The 20623-nt window shown below is 41.0% G+C and overlaps 1 protein-coding gene across 5 annotated transcripts in view; it reads left to right on the top strand.

The window, feature by feature from the left end:
• Nucleotides 1–20623, top strand: part of LOC137524287 (interferon-induced very large GTPase 1-like) — a 75378-nt gene that overhangs the window by 9538 nt on the left and 45217 nt on the right. For 2 of the 5 annotated variants that reach the window (XM_068243977.1, XM_068243975.1), the window contains exons 4-10: nt 3286–3402; nt 10865–10981; nt 14732–14830; nt 15714–15839; nt 18769–18903; nt 20340–20390; nt 20467–20577. In XM_068243977.1, coding sequence (XP_068100078.1) covers nt 3286–3402; nt 10865–10981; nt 14732–14830; nt 15714–15839; nt 18769–18903; nt 20340–20390; nt 20467–20577 — 756 coding nt within the window. Of the gene's footprint in view, nt 1–3285; nt 3403–4803; nt 4859–10864; nt 10982–14731; nt 14831–15713; nt 15840–18768; nt 18904–20339; nt 20391–20466; nt 20578–20623 lie in introns of those variants that run through there. The other 3 variants (XM_068243979.1, XM_068243978.1, XM_068243976.1) reach the window with 3 other exon arrangements.

Raw genomic sequence — 20623 nt, 5'->3', positions numbered from 1 at the left:
GTTGCACCAAGCACTATCCTTGCTAACACATTAGCTGCTGGTTTACTTGTATTATTGGTGATTCTGCAGATCACCATATAATCAGGTATATATCTGCATTATAGGTGATACTGCAGATCACCTAATAATCAGAACTCTGTTACTTGCTGACACATATCGTTACACCCAAGAGAAACTTGAAATAGGTCTAGTCAAGTTGACATACTAAAATATGTAGAAGTTATCCCCTTATGTGTCCCCTTTTAAGATGTAAGTCTTATTTGTGGGTAGATATAGAGACCTTGAAAGGAACCTAAACTGAGAGGGATATGGCTGTTTCCTTTTGAAAAATACCAGTTGCCTGGCAGTCCTGCTGATCTCTTTGGTCGCAATAGTGGCTAAATCGAACACCTGAAACAAGCATGCAGCTAATCCAGTCTGACTTCAGTCAGAGCACCTGATCTGCATGCTTGTTGAGGGGCTGTGGCTAAAAGTATTAGAGACACAGGATCAGCAGGAGAGTCAGGCAACTGGAATTATTTTAAAAGGAAAAATCCATATCCTTCTCAGTTTAGGTTCCCTTTAAAGGGGATGAACTATAGACAAAACCTTGTCCTCAACCTCAATAGGTAAGTATTGACCCAAATCATCCAATAACCAATTAAAACATCAATTTATTATGAATCTTTAAAAAATATTCACATAAATACAAATACACCGTTTCCGCCTAGCCATTACAGCAAAGTCATGATTAAACAGTTTACAAACATTATACATAGTTCCCAATAAAGGTACCATGAAACTGGAAATTGTCCCTTCTATCATGTCCACCATTATATAAGTATCATGGAATCCCTCTTTGGGACAAATATATCCATATATTTTGACACTTAGTTTATGCAACATAGGGCTCGATTCACAAAGCAGTGCTAAAATAATTAGCACGACTAAAAGCGTTGGGTGTGCTAACTACAGTGCTAAGTAGTTAGCATGGCCAAAAGCTTTTAGTTAGCGCGCGCAAAGTTTAGCGATGTGCGGTGTGCATGAAGCGGCGCACAGGGGTGTGTCTAAAATGTCGCATTAGGTGCGCCTATAACGTCGCACTGGGTGCACTCAAATCATCACACAGTGCAGCGATTTGGGCGCACCCGGTGCAACGTTATAGCTGCACCCAATGCAACGTTTTAAAAGCATCCCGTGCACCGCACAGTGCTAATCTTTGTGAGCGCTAACTTAGCGCGCAAAGCTTAGTGCGCCATTAGTTACTTTAGACGTGCTATGGGCTTTTAGGGCGTACTAACTAAGTTAGCACTGCTTTGTGAATCAAGCCCATTGTGTTGTTGTATCTCGTTATAACCCTAAAAACAAAAAAGGCATACAGAAGATAAACCTCTTATAACACTATACGGGCCCTTTTCCACCAGCGCAAACTGGCTGGCTGAATCGCAAAACCGCAAACCGCTAGCGATTTTACAATCGCTACGGTTTGCTTTTTAACATAGGAATCGCAGTAGGTCATTTCCACTACCGCGATTCGCTTTTGTCGGGAACGCGAACGCGCGGCGGAGCGATAATTGCCGCGATTTTGCTATGCAGTGCATAGCATAGCAAAATCGCGGCCGCAAACGTCGGGGGAATCGCCGGTTTTGCGATTCAGCAATCGCTAGCGTTCAGCATGAACGCTAGCGATTGCAGGTGGAAAAGGGCCCTAATAGATAATATGGTATGGCAGAGAAAGTAAACTTTCTATAAAGTAATCTACCGACGTGTAGAAATGGCTAATGGGATGCTAACATTATTGCAAACTGTATGGAGCCTTGAATTTGGTCAGCCAAATGCCACTTCTTGACAATCTTGTTTGGCTACATTCCAAGCACGTGCATGAAAAGAAGGCGTGAGGAAAAAAGGGCGCATAACAAAATCGTATAAAACAATAAAGATCCTTTCAACTGGGTACAAAGTGAAGCCGAAAACATGTAAACAATAAGTATTGTTGTAAAACTGATGGGAAATGAAAACGAAAAGATATTTACTTTAAACACCATTGTATTATTCAATAATACAGCTTAACCTAATCCTACTTCCACACAGAAACCTCCCCTGGTGGTGCCTAACCCTAAGACCCCTCTGGTGGTGCCTAACCCTAAGATCCACCTGGTGATGCCTAACCCTACAACTCCCCTGGTTGTACCTAACCCTAAGATCTTCCCTGGTGGTGCCTAACCCTAAGACCCCCCCGGTGGTGCCCAACCCTAAGACCCCCCCCCTGATGGTGCCTAACCCTAACCATCCCACTGGTGGTGCCTAACCCTAACCACCCCCCTGGTGGTGCTTAACCCTAACAACCCCCCCAGTGGTGCCTAACCCTAAGACCCCCTGGTGGTGCCTAACTCTAAGACCCCCCTGGAGGTGCCTAACCCTAAGACCCCCCCTGGTGGTGCCTAACCCTAAGATCCCCCTGGTGGTGCTTAACCCTAACAATCCCCCCAGTGGTGCCTAACCCTAAGACCCCCTGGTGGTGCCTAACTCTAAGACCCCCCCTGGTGGTGCCTAACCCTAAGACCCCCCCTGGTGGTGCCTAACTCTATGACCCCCTTTCCTGACTCCCTTTCAAATGTAGAAATGATTACATATTTTTTTTTACATAAAATCTGTACATACAAACAAAATAATATGACAAAAAGTATAATGTTGTACGTTTCAAAACGATAACATATTTCAAAAGCTTTAAAGTTCTAATGTTGAAAATGATATTTATCGGGCACTCTAATTTCTGCTTTCGGGGCCGTATTAACAATATTTATATTAGCATCTATGATAATATGTGAAAATATCACCTAGAGAAAACTCTGGAGAAAAAATTAGTTGGATTGAGCCCTAAATGAGATCACAGGAAACAACAAGAGGGAGAGCGCGGCATTTGAATTAATGACGGTAAGCGATGATACTGAACACTGTCTAATCATTTGAATGGACAGTGCTTGAGTGACGAGCACCACATACATCGTTGAATGCCGGTTCAATGCTCGTGTGAACTGGCCCTAACATGGCTGAACTCATTACTTAACTAGACATTACCCCTAACAGCCAACTGTGTATATATGACTCATTTGAATTTAGCAAAATCTAACAAACAACACATTTTTCACACAAAGTACATTAGGATCTCTAAAATGTATTTTGCTGTTATCACAGGCCTGAGTTTAGGAGTAGCAGAATTTCAAAGTAAAGACATCTAAAGATGTGTGTTTTACTTTTAATTAATGCAAATGTATCATTCTCCAATATATGTTCTGCATTTTTTAGTATGCTGCTGTAAACGGAAAAAAACAAAAACAGACCCTGACCAGGCTGAAGAGCTTCACGATGTTTTGGTTCAAGCGGACAACAGTAGAAGAGAAGACTGCGGAGAAAGCAATTTAGGTAGGAAATATTATTATTATTTTATAAAGCAGGGATAGGGAACCTATGGCTTGGGAGCCAGATGTGGCTCTTTTAATGGCTACATCTGGCTCACAGAGAAATCAGTGGGGGTTGATTCACTAAGCTACACTGCTCAAGCAGCACAGCTTAGTGTGGCAGTGCAAGTAACATTTTCAGAGTAGGCCCGCTACTGCTGTAGCATGCACCACTAACTTACTTGCGCTACCACAAAACTAACAGCCGCTCTAGCCACTTGACAGGCAGCCTATTGGGCCAAAGTGCTGGATCTCATGCTACAAAGTGAATCAACCCCCAAGTCAGCTAGCTAATTGTGCAAGCTGTTAGTCGGTATTTCTCCTGTCTGCCTCTCGGGGAAATTGCTGATGTTACTGAAAACCAAGAGAAGCTGAAGACGTGTCTGACACTTCCTCTGCCCGGGGGATAAACTGTAAACACATCACCATGGCAACAGGGACGTGATCCCTACTATCCAAGTTTGAAGCATATGGTATGGCTCTCACGGAATTACATTTTAAAATATGTGGTGTTTATGGTTCTCTCAGCCAAGAAGGTTCCTGACCCCTGTTATAAAGTGTCAACATATTCCATGGCACTGTTTTTTAAAGTCTACATATATATTTTTTTAAGTTAATTAGTCTTATTAAACAGCTGTAAAACAAAAATGATGCCAAGCAATGAATAAGCAAACCCCTTGGTTAATTCTTTACCAATACATAATCAATCATTTGAAAAGTGCTTGCTAATGTAAGTGCTATTAGTTTGAAACAGCCCTTACCTCCAAAGCAAAAAATCAGGGGAGAGCCTCTAGTAGAATTTTAGTAAAACTGGTGATGTTCTACTAACGGGCGCTGGCTAACACTGGTAGTAAAATATACATAATTTTACTATTGCTCCCTCTAACCGTCTGTACACCTTAACCTTCTCTTTAGCTTCTCCTAACACTACCCTACCATTATTTATGCGTAACACTAACCTACCCCCACTTATGGCTAATAGTTTAGTAACGCTACATAATAGCCAAACCCCATACCCCTGATCACTTACTCCCACCACAGCTATCTGTTCCTCAGCCACTAATTTCCTCCATTTCCGCTGCTATCTGTCCCGCTGGTGCTTTTTCTGATGCTTCGGCTATACCAGGGCAAATTATGGCCCACTTGCTCTGGTACTCCAGCCCGCCAACAGGTGGTCAGATCTCTCTCTTCCCCCTCCCTCCCTGTAGAGTCGTGAGCAGGCGGTAGCTAGGGGAGACTTAAAACTCACCTGATCACCATCCAGCATCGTATCTCCATGGCAATAAGGCATCACATGACATGATGTCGGGATGCACCAGCATATTACACACTGATTGCCAGCATGCAATATGCTGGCACGCCCAAAGTCATGTCATTTGAAGCCTTGTTGCCATGGAGATGCGCCGATGGGTGGCGATCAGGTGAGCTTTATGTCTCCCCCTTAGCTACCGCCCGCTCACAGCTCTGCAGGGAGGCAGGGGGAGGGGATAAACGTGGCCCATAGTCCGTAGCATGCAGCCCGGACCGCAAAAAGTTTGCCCAGGCCTGGGTGCCACTATAGCCACAATTAACACTGCAATCTATAGTGGTGCTCAAATTTCCAAATGGCCACAGGTGCCTATTTTAGCTGATTCAGTTCAGATTTGTGCAACAGAACATGCCATTTCTCTGTTGATGCAGTTCCACTAGTAAAATTTCCTACACATTGCTTAAATTGGATGCATAGGGAATAATGAGACTTGAAGTCCTTGTCCCAACAGGGCTAAATAAAAAATAGAATTTGTCTGTAGCTTTGAGGTTCACATGTATTTTTTTAAATAATGAGGGCCTGCCTTTTTATGTTAAAATCAGGGAAGCTGCACACTTGCTTACCATGCATTGCCTTTGCCTCTTTTCCCTTTTACCTTCCATTTATTTTCCTAGAATGTGTTAAGATTTGTTTTTATTCATTTTTTTGTCTTTCTATGTTCTTGTCCCTTGGCTAATTCTGATGGTGATGTGTTACAGCAGCAGGGTCAGCCATACTATGCCAGGGATAAAAAAAAAAAAAAACAACATATATAAGTAGATAACTACTTGTGCTACTCACATAAGAGATATAGGGCTTGATTCACTAACCGGCGCTAAGCGCTAAGTGTTAGTGTGCGCAAACCACGACGTTAGGTGGTTTGCGCCCACACAGTTGAAATAATCCCGCTCACTGCGCGCAGCACGGATAATAGTGCGCATTGCTGGCCCTTAAAAGTCACACCAGATGCGGCGAAAATGATGCTTCGGGTGCCCGTTAAGCAACGCTATGATGCGCCACTTCGGGAGCACCCAATGCGTCATTTTCGTCGCATCGGGTGCGACTTTTAAGAGCCAGTGGGTGCAACGTTATTGTCGCACCGCGCACTAATATGGGTGCACCCGTGCACGGGGCCACGGGCAAAGTAGGTTTGCGCACACTAGCGGCTAAAAAGGGCTTTTCACACTGGCGCTAACACTTAGCGCTGGTTAGTGAATCAAGCCCATACTCTATTATAGTTATTTCAGTGAATTTTATATCGTAAATAAAAGAAAATCCTGTTGTATGCATTTTCCATTTTGATTCCCTCTGACTGAAGCTAATGCTGATGTCATTTCCTACCTTTTTTTTCTCCTATAAACTGCTCTGTCATAGCTAGCTTGCTTTGTAAACATGTGAGCACAGCGAGATCAGATTTCAGCATGGTGTCACACTGAACTACCCTCAGATAATCAGTGAGGAGCAAGAGTGTGGGAGGGGTGATGACAAGCTCACTTCTCATTGGCAATATACCAAATAGAGCCAGGCTGACTGAGGTGATTTATTACAGCAGAAACATTTCTGATTAGATTGGAGTGCTTGCAATGCAGGGTGAGGTTGCAGGCTGCACAATAAACACAGAGCAGTGGGTAAAGGGAATTCGATAGCAATCGACAGTACCTATTTATGTAGTACAGTAATCTGGGTCCATTTTTTGGCATTCATTTGTGTGTGGCTGTGGCATCTAAGTCAACTTTATTTTTTAGCCTAGTTGCTTCAGGATTAACAATGTATGTTTTGTATTCAACTTTATTTTTTAGCTAGCTGCTTCAGGATTAACAATGTATGCTTTGTACTCCACATCATGGTCTCCCTTATAACATGCATCGCCAACTAGTATTACAGGAAGCATTTAGAGGAAACATCTGTGGCCAAAAACTTCGTCTGATTGGTTTGGAGATTTGTGTGCCCTGGGATGAGTATTGTTGTGGTTGTAAATATGCTGCATAGCAATGGCTGACTGGTTGTTACACTTTGTTGTGATTGATGTGCAGTTTGTAGTCTGTTTTTTAAGATCGTGGTGTTTTTGTGATGCATGGCATTTTTTCAAAGGATTTACCTGCTTCACATGGTGGATTTATCTACTACTTATGTTGTTTCCCATCAGGCCCAAGAAACAAACAACATGATTTTGATTGGTTCATTTATCTCAAATATTTTTATTAAGAATATTACCAGTATACGTTTAACAAGAATAAGATATAATTACAGAAGTGTGGAGGTTGCATAGATGTTACAGTACATCCATTTGTTTATGGTACATGTATAAGATATCACCAGTAATGAGGAGGGTGATATATCAAGTCAGAGAAAAACTAAATATAAAAATACATGTAACAAAAAAAGCAACCGTAACAAATCTAGAAAATGAATAGTTTGATGAAGGGGAGAAACTAACACATTCATGTATTTTGTGGCCGCTACCTGTGGCATTGATAGCACAAGTATGGTAAATGGATATTAGGATAGCAACAATCCAAGAAGGGACTTTAACTAAGGGCTTGTTCACACTAGGGGCGCTTTTAGCTTTTTTTAAGCGCTGGGGATTTTCAAAATTGCCCTAAAAGCGCTTGTGCAATGATTCCCGATGAGAGTGTTCACATCTGAGCGGTTCGATTCTGATCCGCTCAACAAAGCGATGCCTGTACCATTTTTGGGGCAATTTGCCTCAATGGAAGGTATAGGGAAATTGAAAAACACTTGAAAAGGCACTTTGTGTAGCGATTTTTCCAGCGCTTTTAAAGAGACTCTGATGTCTCTCTATTTTTTTTACCTTTTTTTTAATTTATTACTGTTCAGCATCATATTCCAAGTAAATTTGCTGCATTCCCACGGCAGAATGAGAGCTACAAAGGAGAGAAGTAGCCCAGTAAAGTTCCTGGGCTTTGGAGCTTCTATTTCCGCATAGAGCAGCATAGAGGCAGAGCTTTACGCTGTATCTCTGCCTCTACTCCAGTCAATCTTTGTGGATTGGCGCCTCTCCCCGCCTCTCTCAGTCTTCTTTCACTGCAATCATCCGGTCAGATGCTGCAATGATTTGAGAAAGAAGTATTGAAATGCCTGTGCGTCATCATCATGCAGATTTGCTTTTAATCATGTCTTTTTACAAGAGCTATAAATAAAGAAACTTGAAATTTGAACTTTGGATGGTGCGGACCTTTGATGATTGCTGTGGATTCCCTGTGACTCCAGGGGTGGTCTCTGCACGCCAAACCCATTGGTGCAACAACGCTGGTTCTGATTCAGTCTTCTTTCACTGAGAGGGGTGGGGAGGAGGCGGAGATTCACAGAGATTGATTGTGGAGAGGCAGAGCTACAGAGCAAAGCTCTGCCTCTCCAGGGCAGCATGATCTGCGACCTGCAAAGTCGTGGAACTTTGTAGGTCCATTCCTCTGCTTTATAACACTCGTTTTGTCATGGGAATGCAGCAAATTTACTTGGACTATAACGCTGAACAGGAATAAATAAAAATAACTGGTAAAAAACAAGACTTCGGACTAACTTTAAGAATATATACATTGTATTTATCCTTTTTCGGGTCAAAGACTTTTGTCAGAAAGTGAAAAATAAAAGCGCTTAGGAAAGAGAGGCCGGGAGGTGCTACAAATAATTGTTCCCAAAATCGCAAAACGCTGGCATCCGTGATTGCAATTTTAGATGTGAACAAGGCCTAAGTGTTGCCATGGGGTTATGTAAATTGGAGAGGAATCAGGGCCTCAGCATGTAACGACTCATAGCTTATTAAGGCTCATTCACACATATCCAACTTTATGTACAACCAACCGCATAACATGACCAACCGTACAAATTGCTTACCTGACAAATACAAACACACGGGGCAACCAACTAAGTAACCAACTCACTTAAATACTATGCGTGCAAGCTAAATGACAAACTGCACACCATGTCTGCCTTCAAATACAACAAAGTTGTTCAAAAGAGTTGTGTACACATTCCAATCTGCATGAAAGTTGGGCAGATTGATCCACCGGTTGTATCTGGAAAACAACCTGTTGGTTATTTGATTGTTTGTCAGCCGTATACATGCCCAACTTATCTTCCAACAGACAAGTTTGGAAGATAGTTGAACAGATTGTTGGTACGTGTGTATGAGCCTTTGTGCTTAGTGCTAGTGTAATAATTTGCGGGAAATGGTCCGATATAATGGATATTACAAAGGTGAGGTTAAGGCCATTCCCTCCGTTGATAACAGGTAAAACAAACAAACGATAAATAGCAGCACAATTATCAAACAACTTTTGTTGTGAAACAATTTGAAACAATCAAAAAAAAGTTGTTTACTATTGTTCAAACAACTGATAAGACTGATAAGACGTCAATCCAACAGTTGGATTGACATCTTATCGGTCTTATAAGTTGTGTGAACAATAGCAAACAACTTTTTTTTTTGGTTGTTTCAACTTGTTTCACAACAAAAATAGTTTGATAATTGTACTGCAGAAAAGACCGCTGTTGAGTGTGTACATGGGCATTAAGAACAGCTCAGAGAAACAGATAAATCCACCTTAGGAGAAATGATGATTCAGGCAATTTGTGGCTCAAGGGGAGAGATGCAGACTTATCTCATGAGAAGCTTGTGGCACAGCCTCATGGATCCAAGGAGCCAGAAGCCTGTATGGCACTGCTCCTGGGTTTGATATAGGATAAAGGTTCAAAACAGCAGATGATTTCCACTTTGAATGACAACTACTCCATCATCTAATCAAAGTGGCTTCGGTTTCTGATCAGTGGGCACAACACAACATTTCATAGTAAGACATGTAAGGTATGTATAGCAAGATATGCATTGACTAAAAAAGTGATGAGAGCTTGGAATGTTAAGTATGCTAAGTTCTATATTTAGTAGTGTGAGTGTTAATGGATTGGTTGAGCTGGGAGAGAAAGAAGTGAGTGGAGTTGGGTGTAGTGCTGACATTAATGGTGCATAGTATGGTGATTGTTGATGATAGTTGGGTGTGTCCACCCTGTGGTTATGTAAGGATCAAGTATTATATGGTTCTTATGTATGTGTCTCCTTGGGTATTATTATGCACCAACATATTCCTTTACTATTTCTTTCACATTACTATTGGTTATTTCATTTGTGGACTAAAGAAACTTTGAACTATATATCATAAGAAGTGTTTTTTGAGGCCTTTTTACAATAAATAAATAAATATATACCAATCTGATCCCTTCACTTCCATGGGATTTACAGACATTATGCTAGGAATTTAAATGTGTGATCCCAGTCTGCTGTTTTGGCCTCCTTTTGGTGGCTGTTATATTATTATTATTATTTATTGTATTTATAAATCGCCAACATATTACTCAGCGCTGGACATTAGTTTAGGTTACAGACAATATTTAGGGGTGACAAACAGCAATATGACAATACAGGAATACAAGAAAGACCAGATCACACAGCACAGTATGAATACAAGGTAATGCTTAGTCAGTCACTGGAGGGGAGCATGGAGATTAGGCGAGTTAGGTTCACTCAAATGCATAGCATGGGTGCACAGTAATGGAGGTGCATGATCAGGTAGGACACAAAAGGAGGAGGACCCTGCCCAAAGGCTTACCATCTGGAGGGAGTGGTAGGGACACGAGAGGTAGGGGACCAGAGTTCAGCTGTGGGTTTAGAGCAATTGTGAGGGGTAGTAGGCCAGAGTGAAAAGGTGAGTTTTGAGGGACTTCTTGAAGGTGTTGAAGGAAGGGGCTGCCCTAATGGGTGGAGGTAGGGAGTTCCATAGTGTTGGAGCGGGTGAGTGAGAAGTCTTGGAGGCGTGCATGGGACTGGGTGATGCGGGGGACGGTCAGGCGAAGATATATAATAATTGTTGTAGCATAGTGTTTTGTAAACGCAGATAGGCACCCAGTATAACAAGTTAGAACTCTTTACTGAAGAAAAACTTGCAGAGATATATCATACACCATGATCAGGAAATGCAGCTTAGAGTGAATACAGGAAATGACAATCCCATAAAGATTACCATCACGTTTTACACACATGTGACATCTTGTGGTTGTTTTACTATACTGTGAGTTTAAGGTAATAGTGTTGTTAAATCTCTAAATGTTGCTCCTTTTTAAACAGATAATATGGGATTCCCCGTTGAACAGATTCCCCTATTAGATGTTCATAAAAGTGCTCAACATAAGGCCACACCAAGGATTGATCCTAATGAACAGCAGAAGACTGAACAAGACACAGGTAAAGGATTGATGAAAAAATGTAAAGACAGTTTGTAAGCATTGAACAGTAAAATGACATGAAAGGATTCATTCTAATTGAGCCCAAACATTTCATATCCAGGAGGCACCATCCATTAGTCATACACATTTCTCTCTTAGGGGCATGTTTTTTTAAATTAGAAAATAGGGGGGGGGGGAGAAAAAAAAGAAAATAGGGGGAAGATCGGTCAGACTTTTAGGGGGACTTATTTTTTATATATTAATGTTTTAAAGGGCAACGGAAGTGAGAGGGATATGGTGGCTGCCATATTTATTTCCATTTAAGCAATACCAGTTGCCTGGCTATCCTGCAGACTCCTGCATCTAATACTTTGTGCCATAGACCCTGAATAAGCATTTGAAGATTAGGTGTTTCTGCCATTATTGTCAGATCTGACAAGATTAGCTGCATGCTTGTTTCTGGTGTTATTCAGATACTTCAGCAGCAAATAGATCAGCAGGACAGCCAGGCAACTGGTATTTTTTTAAAAGGAAATAAATATGGCAGCTTTCATTTTTTTTTGCATTTCAGTTGTCCTTTAAAGCCGCATCTACACGCGTAGATGTGGCTCCGATCCGGCGGCTCGATTAGCAGCCGGATTGCCTCTTCCACGTCCCCGCGCTTGCCCGCCGCATCCCCGCTTGCCGCACATGCGTCAGATTCGATTCCCCGCTCGTCCCCGCCGGTGCCGCTTATCTTCCGCTCGATTCCCTGCCATTGTCCCCTCGCGGGGAGCAAGCAGGGAATCGGCGGTAGGGAGATCCGTCCTATCGGATCTTATCAATCGAGCCGCATCAGCGGCTCGATTGATAAGGAGCATCGCCGCCGCATCTACCCGTGTAGATGCGGCTTAAGAAATAGGTCTTTTTTTTTTTCAGAAAACCCTACATTTATTAAATACAATAGCATGAAAGAGTACTCATTTTATAATGTGTAAACCATTTAATGCAAACCTGTATCTCCCCATTGCATGGGCCAGTGGGTGTCGGGGGCAGTAACTCACCCATTCACCCACCAACCAATTGCATATCTTACAAGCTCTGAAATGTTGTCCTTTTCTTTGGCAGAACTTCCAAGCAGGGTTTGTTCTATCTAAAATCTACACACAATGAATTACAGCTTTTGCCTCTGATATTTAACATGACAAGTAGGAAAATGTTTACACATCTACTTCATTTGAAAATTGTCATTTGGACATTATTTGTACATTGTCATTTGAGAAAACTTGGGTATTGATAGTGTTCCTTTAAAGAGAACCAGAGATGAAGCACCCTCATGTATTTTATTACATTTATCAGTGACAGTAAACACCTACCCTGCTTTTAGTTTCATTGTTATCTGCTTAATTAGTCTATTAGCAGCTGTGATAAGAATCCACCGACTATTCAGTCGAGGTTTGACCTGGAATCATTATAGCTGAGTCACTCTTCTGTGAAGTGTTTTCAAGCCCAAGCCTTCCCCTCTCCTGGCTTAGATTTCCTGCTTTGCATACTGAGAGCTGTGATGACTGGGAGGGGCTGCTCTGCTGAGAGAGAAGCTCTGTGGCTGCAATATGATCCCTGTGTGCTCTGTGTGCACTAGATACTGATAATAACGGCAGTTTCATTCCTATGAGAGACACTTCCTACAGGCAGTACATCATACCAAAATGAAAGCACACAGCAGCCTTTCTCATATAGCCTAGATAGCAGCCTAGTCTCATATAGCCTAGACAGCACATCCAGAACAACTCATATAACCCGGAAGGAGAAGGGATATGAGCTGGCGGCCATATTTGATTTTTCCTGGAGCAATAATGGATAAAAAACACTAAAAAAGGCACACCAGAGCGGCAAAATTACCAGGTAGAGCATTTATTATTTACAAGCTATCAGCTGATATGTTTATTTTGTGTGAAACGTTCATCTCTGGTTCCCTTTAAGGGAAAGTTATAATAGCAAATGCCTTGTATTAGAAGAAGAGGTTGTCTCTAATATTTCTTATTATACAAGCTTATAGTAGAAAAGCCAAATTACAAAATGCAACATTTTTTGTAAAAAAGACAAGCTACATAATTCAACATGTTTCGTGAAACACATCAATTTGTTCACTTTATCAGGAGAAAAGGGGCTTGTCTTATGATGTTGAATGAACAAAATATCACTTATTGCTTTACTAGTTCACTAGTTTACTAGTAGTGTATCCAGATAGTATCAGGTCTATATCAAGGACAGAGTGCATGGTCTCTGTAATCATGCTGATCAGGCGGGCACCTAGACCAACTTTCTTGCAGCTCCCCCTCCATGTGCAGCGCCCATTCCTATTTCTTGTGCTACCCTATCTTTCGTGTCTAACATTCATGTACAGCAACCCCCTTTAATTATATACAAATCCCTTGGGCTGCAGCTCCCTATATCTATCTATTGTTCCTTATTTACAACCTCTATTCCATTTGCATCAACCTCTCTCCAGACGCCCCTCAGCCAGCTGCTGCCCAAGGCCCGGGCCTTTGTGACATTTTCCAGAAATCCGTCCCTGATGGTGAACATGACACTTTCTGAACTGATAAAAAAAGTGATGGGCCAAAATTTTGCATATTCAAAATTTCGCATCAAAATTAGCATTTTCGCATCGTAATCGCAATGCGAAATTTCAGGGAAAAGCGTAATTGATTTCATAATAATTGATTTTGTAATAGTAGTATTTCATAATTCTGCGTACTTTTTCATGTAATTTTCACGCAATTTTGCAAAATGTTTTGCCGACTTCGGCAGTTAATAGCAAAGCCCCCATACATGCTGTTGCTATTAAGATTGGAACATATGTTAAGAAGAATATTGAGTACAAGTCAAAAACATATTTCAATAAGACATTGTAGTTTTTGAGAAAATTAGTTTTAAAAATGCAAATGTCATTTTTAAAAAACATTTTTCTTTGCATTTTTTAAATCGATTTTCTCAAAAACTATATGGTCTTTTTGGAAAATGAGGAAATGAGGCTGAAAGTTTACTCTTTGCTAGTGCAAAATTGAGGAAAACATTTGCTAGATAATTGTGTGAATTAATATTTGTCAGCGGCATCAAACATCATTTGTAAACGTGCTAAAAATTGTGCAAAATGAGTTGGGATACTTATACTGCTTACATTCTGTCCCAAGTTTGCCTCTTTAGTTTTATAAACCTGCTAGATTATTTTGCAAAACAATTTTACATGTGAACAGTTGTCCCGCAATATTGGTGACATAATTATTATCAATCCACTGAGTTGGACAATATTTGGCCAAGAACTTTAGTAGTTCTTCCTATGAGATGCAGTGGATTCAGGGGCGTAACTAGAAATCAATGGGCCCCCCTGCAAAACTTTACATGGGGCCCCCTTCCCCTGCACACTTAATAGGTAATGTCTACAAGTCTTTGTCTACAAAACTTTGTATAGTTCGTTATCAGTGGCTGAGCAGATGCAGTCATTAGAACAACTGTGCATAGAGCAGAATGTTTTTTCTCTCCTTGCCGTGAGTTGTCAGCCTCTCAGGACAGGGCCCCCTGTGGCTTCTGGGCCCCCCTGCGGCTGCATCCCTTGCAGGGTCTATTGTTACGCCCCTGAGTGGAATGTATTCTGTTAATCCTTCTCCTCCAATCTCCGTGGGATTTTAAGGTACTGAACAAGTATTTGAGGTGTGTGATTCCAATCTGCTGCATTGAGTTTCTTCCTATTGACTGTGATATGGCAACTGTTGTTCTATTCAAACAGATGACATGGGATTTCCCTTCGAGAAAAATGCTCAACCTGAGGACATGTCAAGATATGATCCCATCCAACCACTGGAGACTGAAGACAATACAGGTTTAGGTATGATTAAATAATGTGAAGGCAGTACATAAACAATGGGATGTGAAATTCCCTGAAATTAAATAAAAATAATTCATTTCTATTAAACTGTAGCAATCCACTTTCTAGAAATCATCACAGAGCCTCCTCTCTTAGAGGCAGGGCTGGAATTACATCTCAGGAGCCTCTAGGCACCAAAGTTCTGGCCTTCCAACCCGCAAATCCCGATGTAAATGCAGATTCATCTGCTGGCTACCCCTATTCCTTCTCCTGTAGGTCACCCTGCACAGTTTTCCCATCCTCACCATCCAGGAGCTACACTGATATCACGTCCCCCGGAGCATAGAGAGCAAGATGGGTGGTCTGGATAGGACTGCCCATCCAGCCCACCCATCCATTTCTCCAGTGGTGTAGCAATAGCAGGTGCAGAGGTAGTGACCACTTCGGGGCCCTTGATCTAAAGGGGCCCTGAGGGGCCCACCCCTCAAACACAGTATTAGCTCTTTATTGGTCCTGTGCTGATAATATTCACTTCTGTAGTTGAGTTGAATAGTAGTGATCATTAACACACAGTTTCCCATCCCCTTCTCGCACCTCTGACACTGTGGTTGTCCTTGATTGATTTTGATGTGTTCTATCAATTGTTATCTATAGCATGCTTGGAGGGACCCAGTGCTAAACTTGCAATGGGGCCACTGGCTTCGTAGCTACGCCACTGCAGTTCTCTATACGTTGGGGGCGGTGATGTCAACGTGTCTCCAGGACGGTGATTGTAGTTGTCCCCCCCCCTTTCATTCTCCAAGAGATTCTGAGGGGAAAAAAGGAAATTGAAGTGTGTGATTCTATTCTGCAGCTTTGGCCTTTTTTGTGACAATTCTATGTAAATGTCGCTCTTTTCAAACAGATGACATAGCATTGTCCAATAAGCAGCTTCCTTCACCATCAGCTGATGTCCAAGAAAGTGGTGCTCAGCCTGGGGCCATACAAAGCTCTGATACTTTCCTGCAAATGGAGACTGAACACAGTACAGGTATTGGAATGACAAAATAATGTAAAAACAGCCCATAAGCAAAGAAAGTGTGGAATTAGAGAAACCAGTGATTCAATATAATTACACCATAGCCATCCACATTCTAGAAAGCATTATCTATTTTCATTCCCGAACCTCCTTAGGGTGCGCACACATGCAAAATGGCTGTCACTTGAAGGAATCAGAAAGTGATAGGGGCGGAGTCCTGCACAGACACCTCACTCTGCTGAGCCCATAAGCAATGAGAAGGTGTGAAATTAAATGGAATGGTGATTTAATCTAATTAAAATGTGGCCATCCACATTCCAGAAAGCTTCATTCATGTATCACAGTAGCTTCTCTCTTAGTGGTATGCTTATCATTATCTATTAAAAACAGCTATTGATTCCTTCACCACCACTGTTCAGGCATTCTGCAGTCCATTCATGAAGGAATAAAGACTGCCCTGTTTGGACTGGAAATGTACACCTTTCATATGTGAACATACCCATAGAAAACTGATACAAAACCAATACAAAACGGACGGGGCAGGACAGGACTGGAAAAATACATACAAAAACTGATGCCAACTGTCAAAAACTGACAGGACAGGACTGGACATGTTTTGTGTGAACCAAGCACGACACTTGACACAACCGCAAGTTACTTCATATAACTCCATAATGTTCCCTGATGTTGCATGGTAACAACATTATCTCAAACACTCCTTGATGCATGTACTGTATATTTTATTATGAGTACTTGTGTATAAATGCTTCTAACTAACTAAAAAAGTTTTTCAGAAATTGTTTTCTAAACTCAAAATTTACAACAATAGATTGCATGTCATTAGTTCAGAGACTCGCTGAGCCAAACAAAACCCTTGGCGTGTGCCACATATTTAGAACCTAGGCTGGGGTAAAACTGGTCTCCAAGCTGAAATGAATCCCCAAAAACTTGTCTGGGTTTATTGAATATTAGGCACAGTTCAATTCCCATTTCTCTCCTAAGTTTTCTCCTAGGAGATACATTTTCATCTTCTATTTAAAATAACTTTTCAGCATTCTGCAATTGTAAAAGCACAAACAGTAGGTTAAAAAGTACTGTCCAAATTATTCAGAGTATTTCTTGTTGCTGGTGGCTTAAAAGGTATTTTTTAATTAAGATGTGAAAGCATCACCTTGGAGAAAATGTAGGAGAAAAAGTGAATTAGATCAGGCCCATTATTGCTTATTAAACAGCAAATATTATCACCTCTCATAACAGAGCAAATGCTGTTGAAAGTTTACCACGTTAGTGATTAGTGATGGACGAGCATCCCAAAATAATGTGTGTGTATTTCCACAAATGTTTGTGAACCGCGAGTACGCAGCAATCCTCATTGCCTTCAGGTTGGGTTCACCTATAACATGACATTTTTTCTGGTGTTTTCAGCAGGTGCGCTTGCGCTAGGCTAATGAATTTTTAAATGCATTTTGTGTTTGCATTTTTTTCAGCAGATGCAATTTTCATGCGTATTGCGTGCATTTGTACGCATTTGCGGTTCACTAATTGAAAAAAGCATATGCGTTTTGTATGCATTTTCTCCGCGTTTTTTCTTTTACATAGATGCAAATCACTGAGGAGACAACAGGAAGCGGAAATCAGTCACAGAACTTTGACTTTTAAATTAAAATGCAGCGGAAAACGCATACAAAAACGCATGCCATATGCGTTCCCATAGACTTTCATTATGTGCGTTTTGGCAGCCAGCCTGCATATTATACCACACTGCAAGCGTTTGCAGAACGCTTACTGTAAATACGCATGGAAAACGCTTACGCGTTTTTTACATGCATTTTTTCCTGCGGCCCATAGACTTCTATTGCTGCATAAAATGCAGCGTTTGGGGCTCCACAAGCATTTCTGCCATGTGTGCACCCAGCCTTAATGGCAGGCAAATTTCTATAAGCTTCAGGGCATCTTTGCAGCCACAATTAAAAAAAAAAAATGTACAAAATCCTGGACAAGGGCAATTTATTTGTAGAAAAAAATCTGTAATTTATGCACAAGCTTTTTTCATGCGTAAATGTGAAAAACCACATATAGCATATGGATTTTTTAAATTAAGGTCTGTAGAATGGCCGCCGTGTTTACCTGCCCAAAAGATTTAAGTTGTAGGCACTGTAACAGAGGCCTTAAATACGTGGCATTTTCCTGTCTAAAATGTGTTAGTCGCTTGCACTGTAGCATAGGCCTGTAAAAAGTGGCATCCAGCAGCCTAAAACATGTTCGATGCATCCACTGTAGCAGAGGCCTGAAATATGTGGCATTGTAACACAGTGGACCTGATTCACAAAGCGGTGCTAACAGTTAGCACGCTGGTGAAAAGCCCTTTATTACGCCTAAACTCAGTTTAGGCATGATAAGTTTAGGTGTGATAAGTTTAGGTGTGATAAGTTTAGGCATGATAAGTTTAGGTGTGATAAGTTTAGGCGTGATAAGTTTAAGCACCAACTGGGTTAGCACCGCAGTGCACAGCTGATCAAAAGTTTTGCGCTAGCAAAGTCTGGTGCACTTTGCATAGAATTTAATGGCGCTGCTTTGCGTGCGGGACTTTGCGCGCAATCTAAACTTATCTAAACTTAGCATGCCCAAACTTATCATGCCTAAACTTATCACACCTAAACTTATCACGCCTAAACTGGCTTTTCACCAGTGTGGTGCAATGGTTATCACGCCTAAAGTCTCTAACTGGGTTAGCACCGCTTTGTGAATCGAGCCCCATGTATGACATTTTGAACTGCATCCACTGTATGAGAGGCCTGAAAAATCTGTTTTTGTAAATTAATTTCTGAAATATGGAACATTTTACATTTTTACTGAAAAATCGGTCATTGTTATTCTGTCAACGGCAATTAATTCCTACTAATGGATTGTGTAACTAACTTTCCACATATTTATTAAACAGTTGTGAATGACTTGCCGCCAGGACAGGAAGTACCTCAACAAAGGAACAAAGAAACTGAATTTTTTGCCAGACAAAGGAAAACCTCACAGGAAGAAAACGCTACAAACCCTGAGGACCTGTATATATCTCCAACAGGTAAAATACTTCAGTACATGAAGCATGGATAGGTGAGGTATATTGAGGCTGGAGAATAGTGAAGAACATAAATAATCCAGCAAACTTTTCATGGATTTATGTAAAAAAAAACAAAAAACAGTCACATGGTTGGGATCATGTGACCTTGACTAGAAAGCAGAAACAAGGCATAATCATGTGACTGTGATCAGCCAATCAGAGACTTGCAAAGCCTGATCAAATTGTAGACTGCACTGCAATATTCTCAGAGGTTGAGTCTGGGTCCCACCTCCCTGTAGTGTGAACAGCAGGATGATGTAATCCAAAATACAGCAGCAGCTCCTCCCATAAAGTCTGTAAAAATTCCCAATACTCCTCTGCTTCTTATCACCTGATCAAAATTTCAGGACATGATTTTATCTACCAAAGCTATAGTTGGGCATGTTTGCTGTTCTATGCACCGGACTAGAGAAAGTCCACCATTGGTTGAAGAATCGGTAAATGACCCTGAAGCTTTGTTTACAGAGACAGCTGACCACCCCCTATACACTTACACCCCTCCTTTTCTGGCATTTTATCTTCCATATAGAGCATACACTTAAGCATAGCTCCCAACTGTCCCTTTTTCAGAGGGACAGTCCCTCTTTGGGAGCCCTGTCCCTCTGTCCCTCTTTCCTACTCATTTGTCCCTCTTTTAGGACTTTGTCCCTCTTTCTATGTAAATATATATATTTCTCTTCTAAAAAGTTTGTTTGATTGACTCTAAACTTTATCCCCAACCTTTAAATGGATATATTACAAATTTTAAAATGTTAAAATGAAGGAAAATGAACCAGGATAGAGAGGACCAGTGTGGTTTAAATTTTAAAACAACATATTTTTCTCATGAATTTTTTATTGTATACATGACTAGGGGTGTGATGTGAGCGTGCTTAGGGTGTGGCATGGGTGTGGCTTAAGTGTCCCTCTTTCTTATCTCAAAAAGTTGGGAGGTATGACTTAAGTACAAGAGTGCCGACCTTTTCAAGCAGTAACAATCTATCACACAGACCTCAAACCAGTCCATATAACTCCACAATGTTCCCTGATGTTTGCATGAATTTGCATAATGTTTATTTTTAAAACTATCAAATATAATGATCACTCATGGCCCATATGCAATTTACTTTTCCTCCTGAGTTTTCTCTTAACTTTCCATCTTCGATTCTGAATACCTTTTCCGCACTTTGCAATGGAAAAGGTACCAAAAAGTAGGTAAAAAAAAGTACTGTCAAAATTATTTTGAGGTTTTTTTTGTTTTTTTTTGCTCGCAGGTGATCTAAAGGGCATTTTATTGGCAAGTTTAAAAATATGACCTAGGAGAAAACTAAGGAGATAAAATTGCATATGGTCCTGAATCGATCTCCTATTTTGTTATAGTAATATATTGTACACTCAATCCTTGTTATATTTCTTAGAGATAGGATTTCCCATGGTCATTGTGAAAATACCAGAAGACCTTTCTACAGGTAACCTGTAGCCTTAAAGGACTATGTGAAGTCTGGTACTTGTTTGAACTATTAAACCATAACTGCTATTTTTCAGATCCCTCCACAGATTCCGAATCATTTTCTCCTAATACAATAACTGATAGGAATGAATGTGAAGATCTTACCAGTGAGAAGCTGCAGAAATCCGATACAGATTTAACAGATGGTAAGTTTGGAAAAAAGAGGAATTATTTTATTTTGTTCAAAGAATA

The sequence above is a fragment of the Hyperolius riggenbachi genome, chromosome 7 (assembly GCF_040937935.1).
Source record: "Hyperolius riggenbachi isolate aHypRig1 chromosome 7, aHypRig1.pri, whole genome shotgun sequence".
Classification (NCBI taxonomy): domain Eukaryota; kingdom Metazoa; phylum Chordata; class Amphibia; order Anura; family Hyperoliidae; genus Hyperolius; species Hyperolius riggenbachi.
This window is presented reverse-complemented; position numbering and strand designations above follow the sequence as displayed.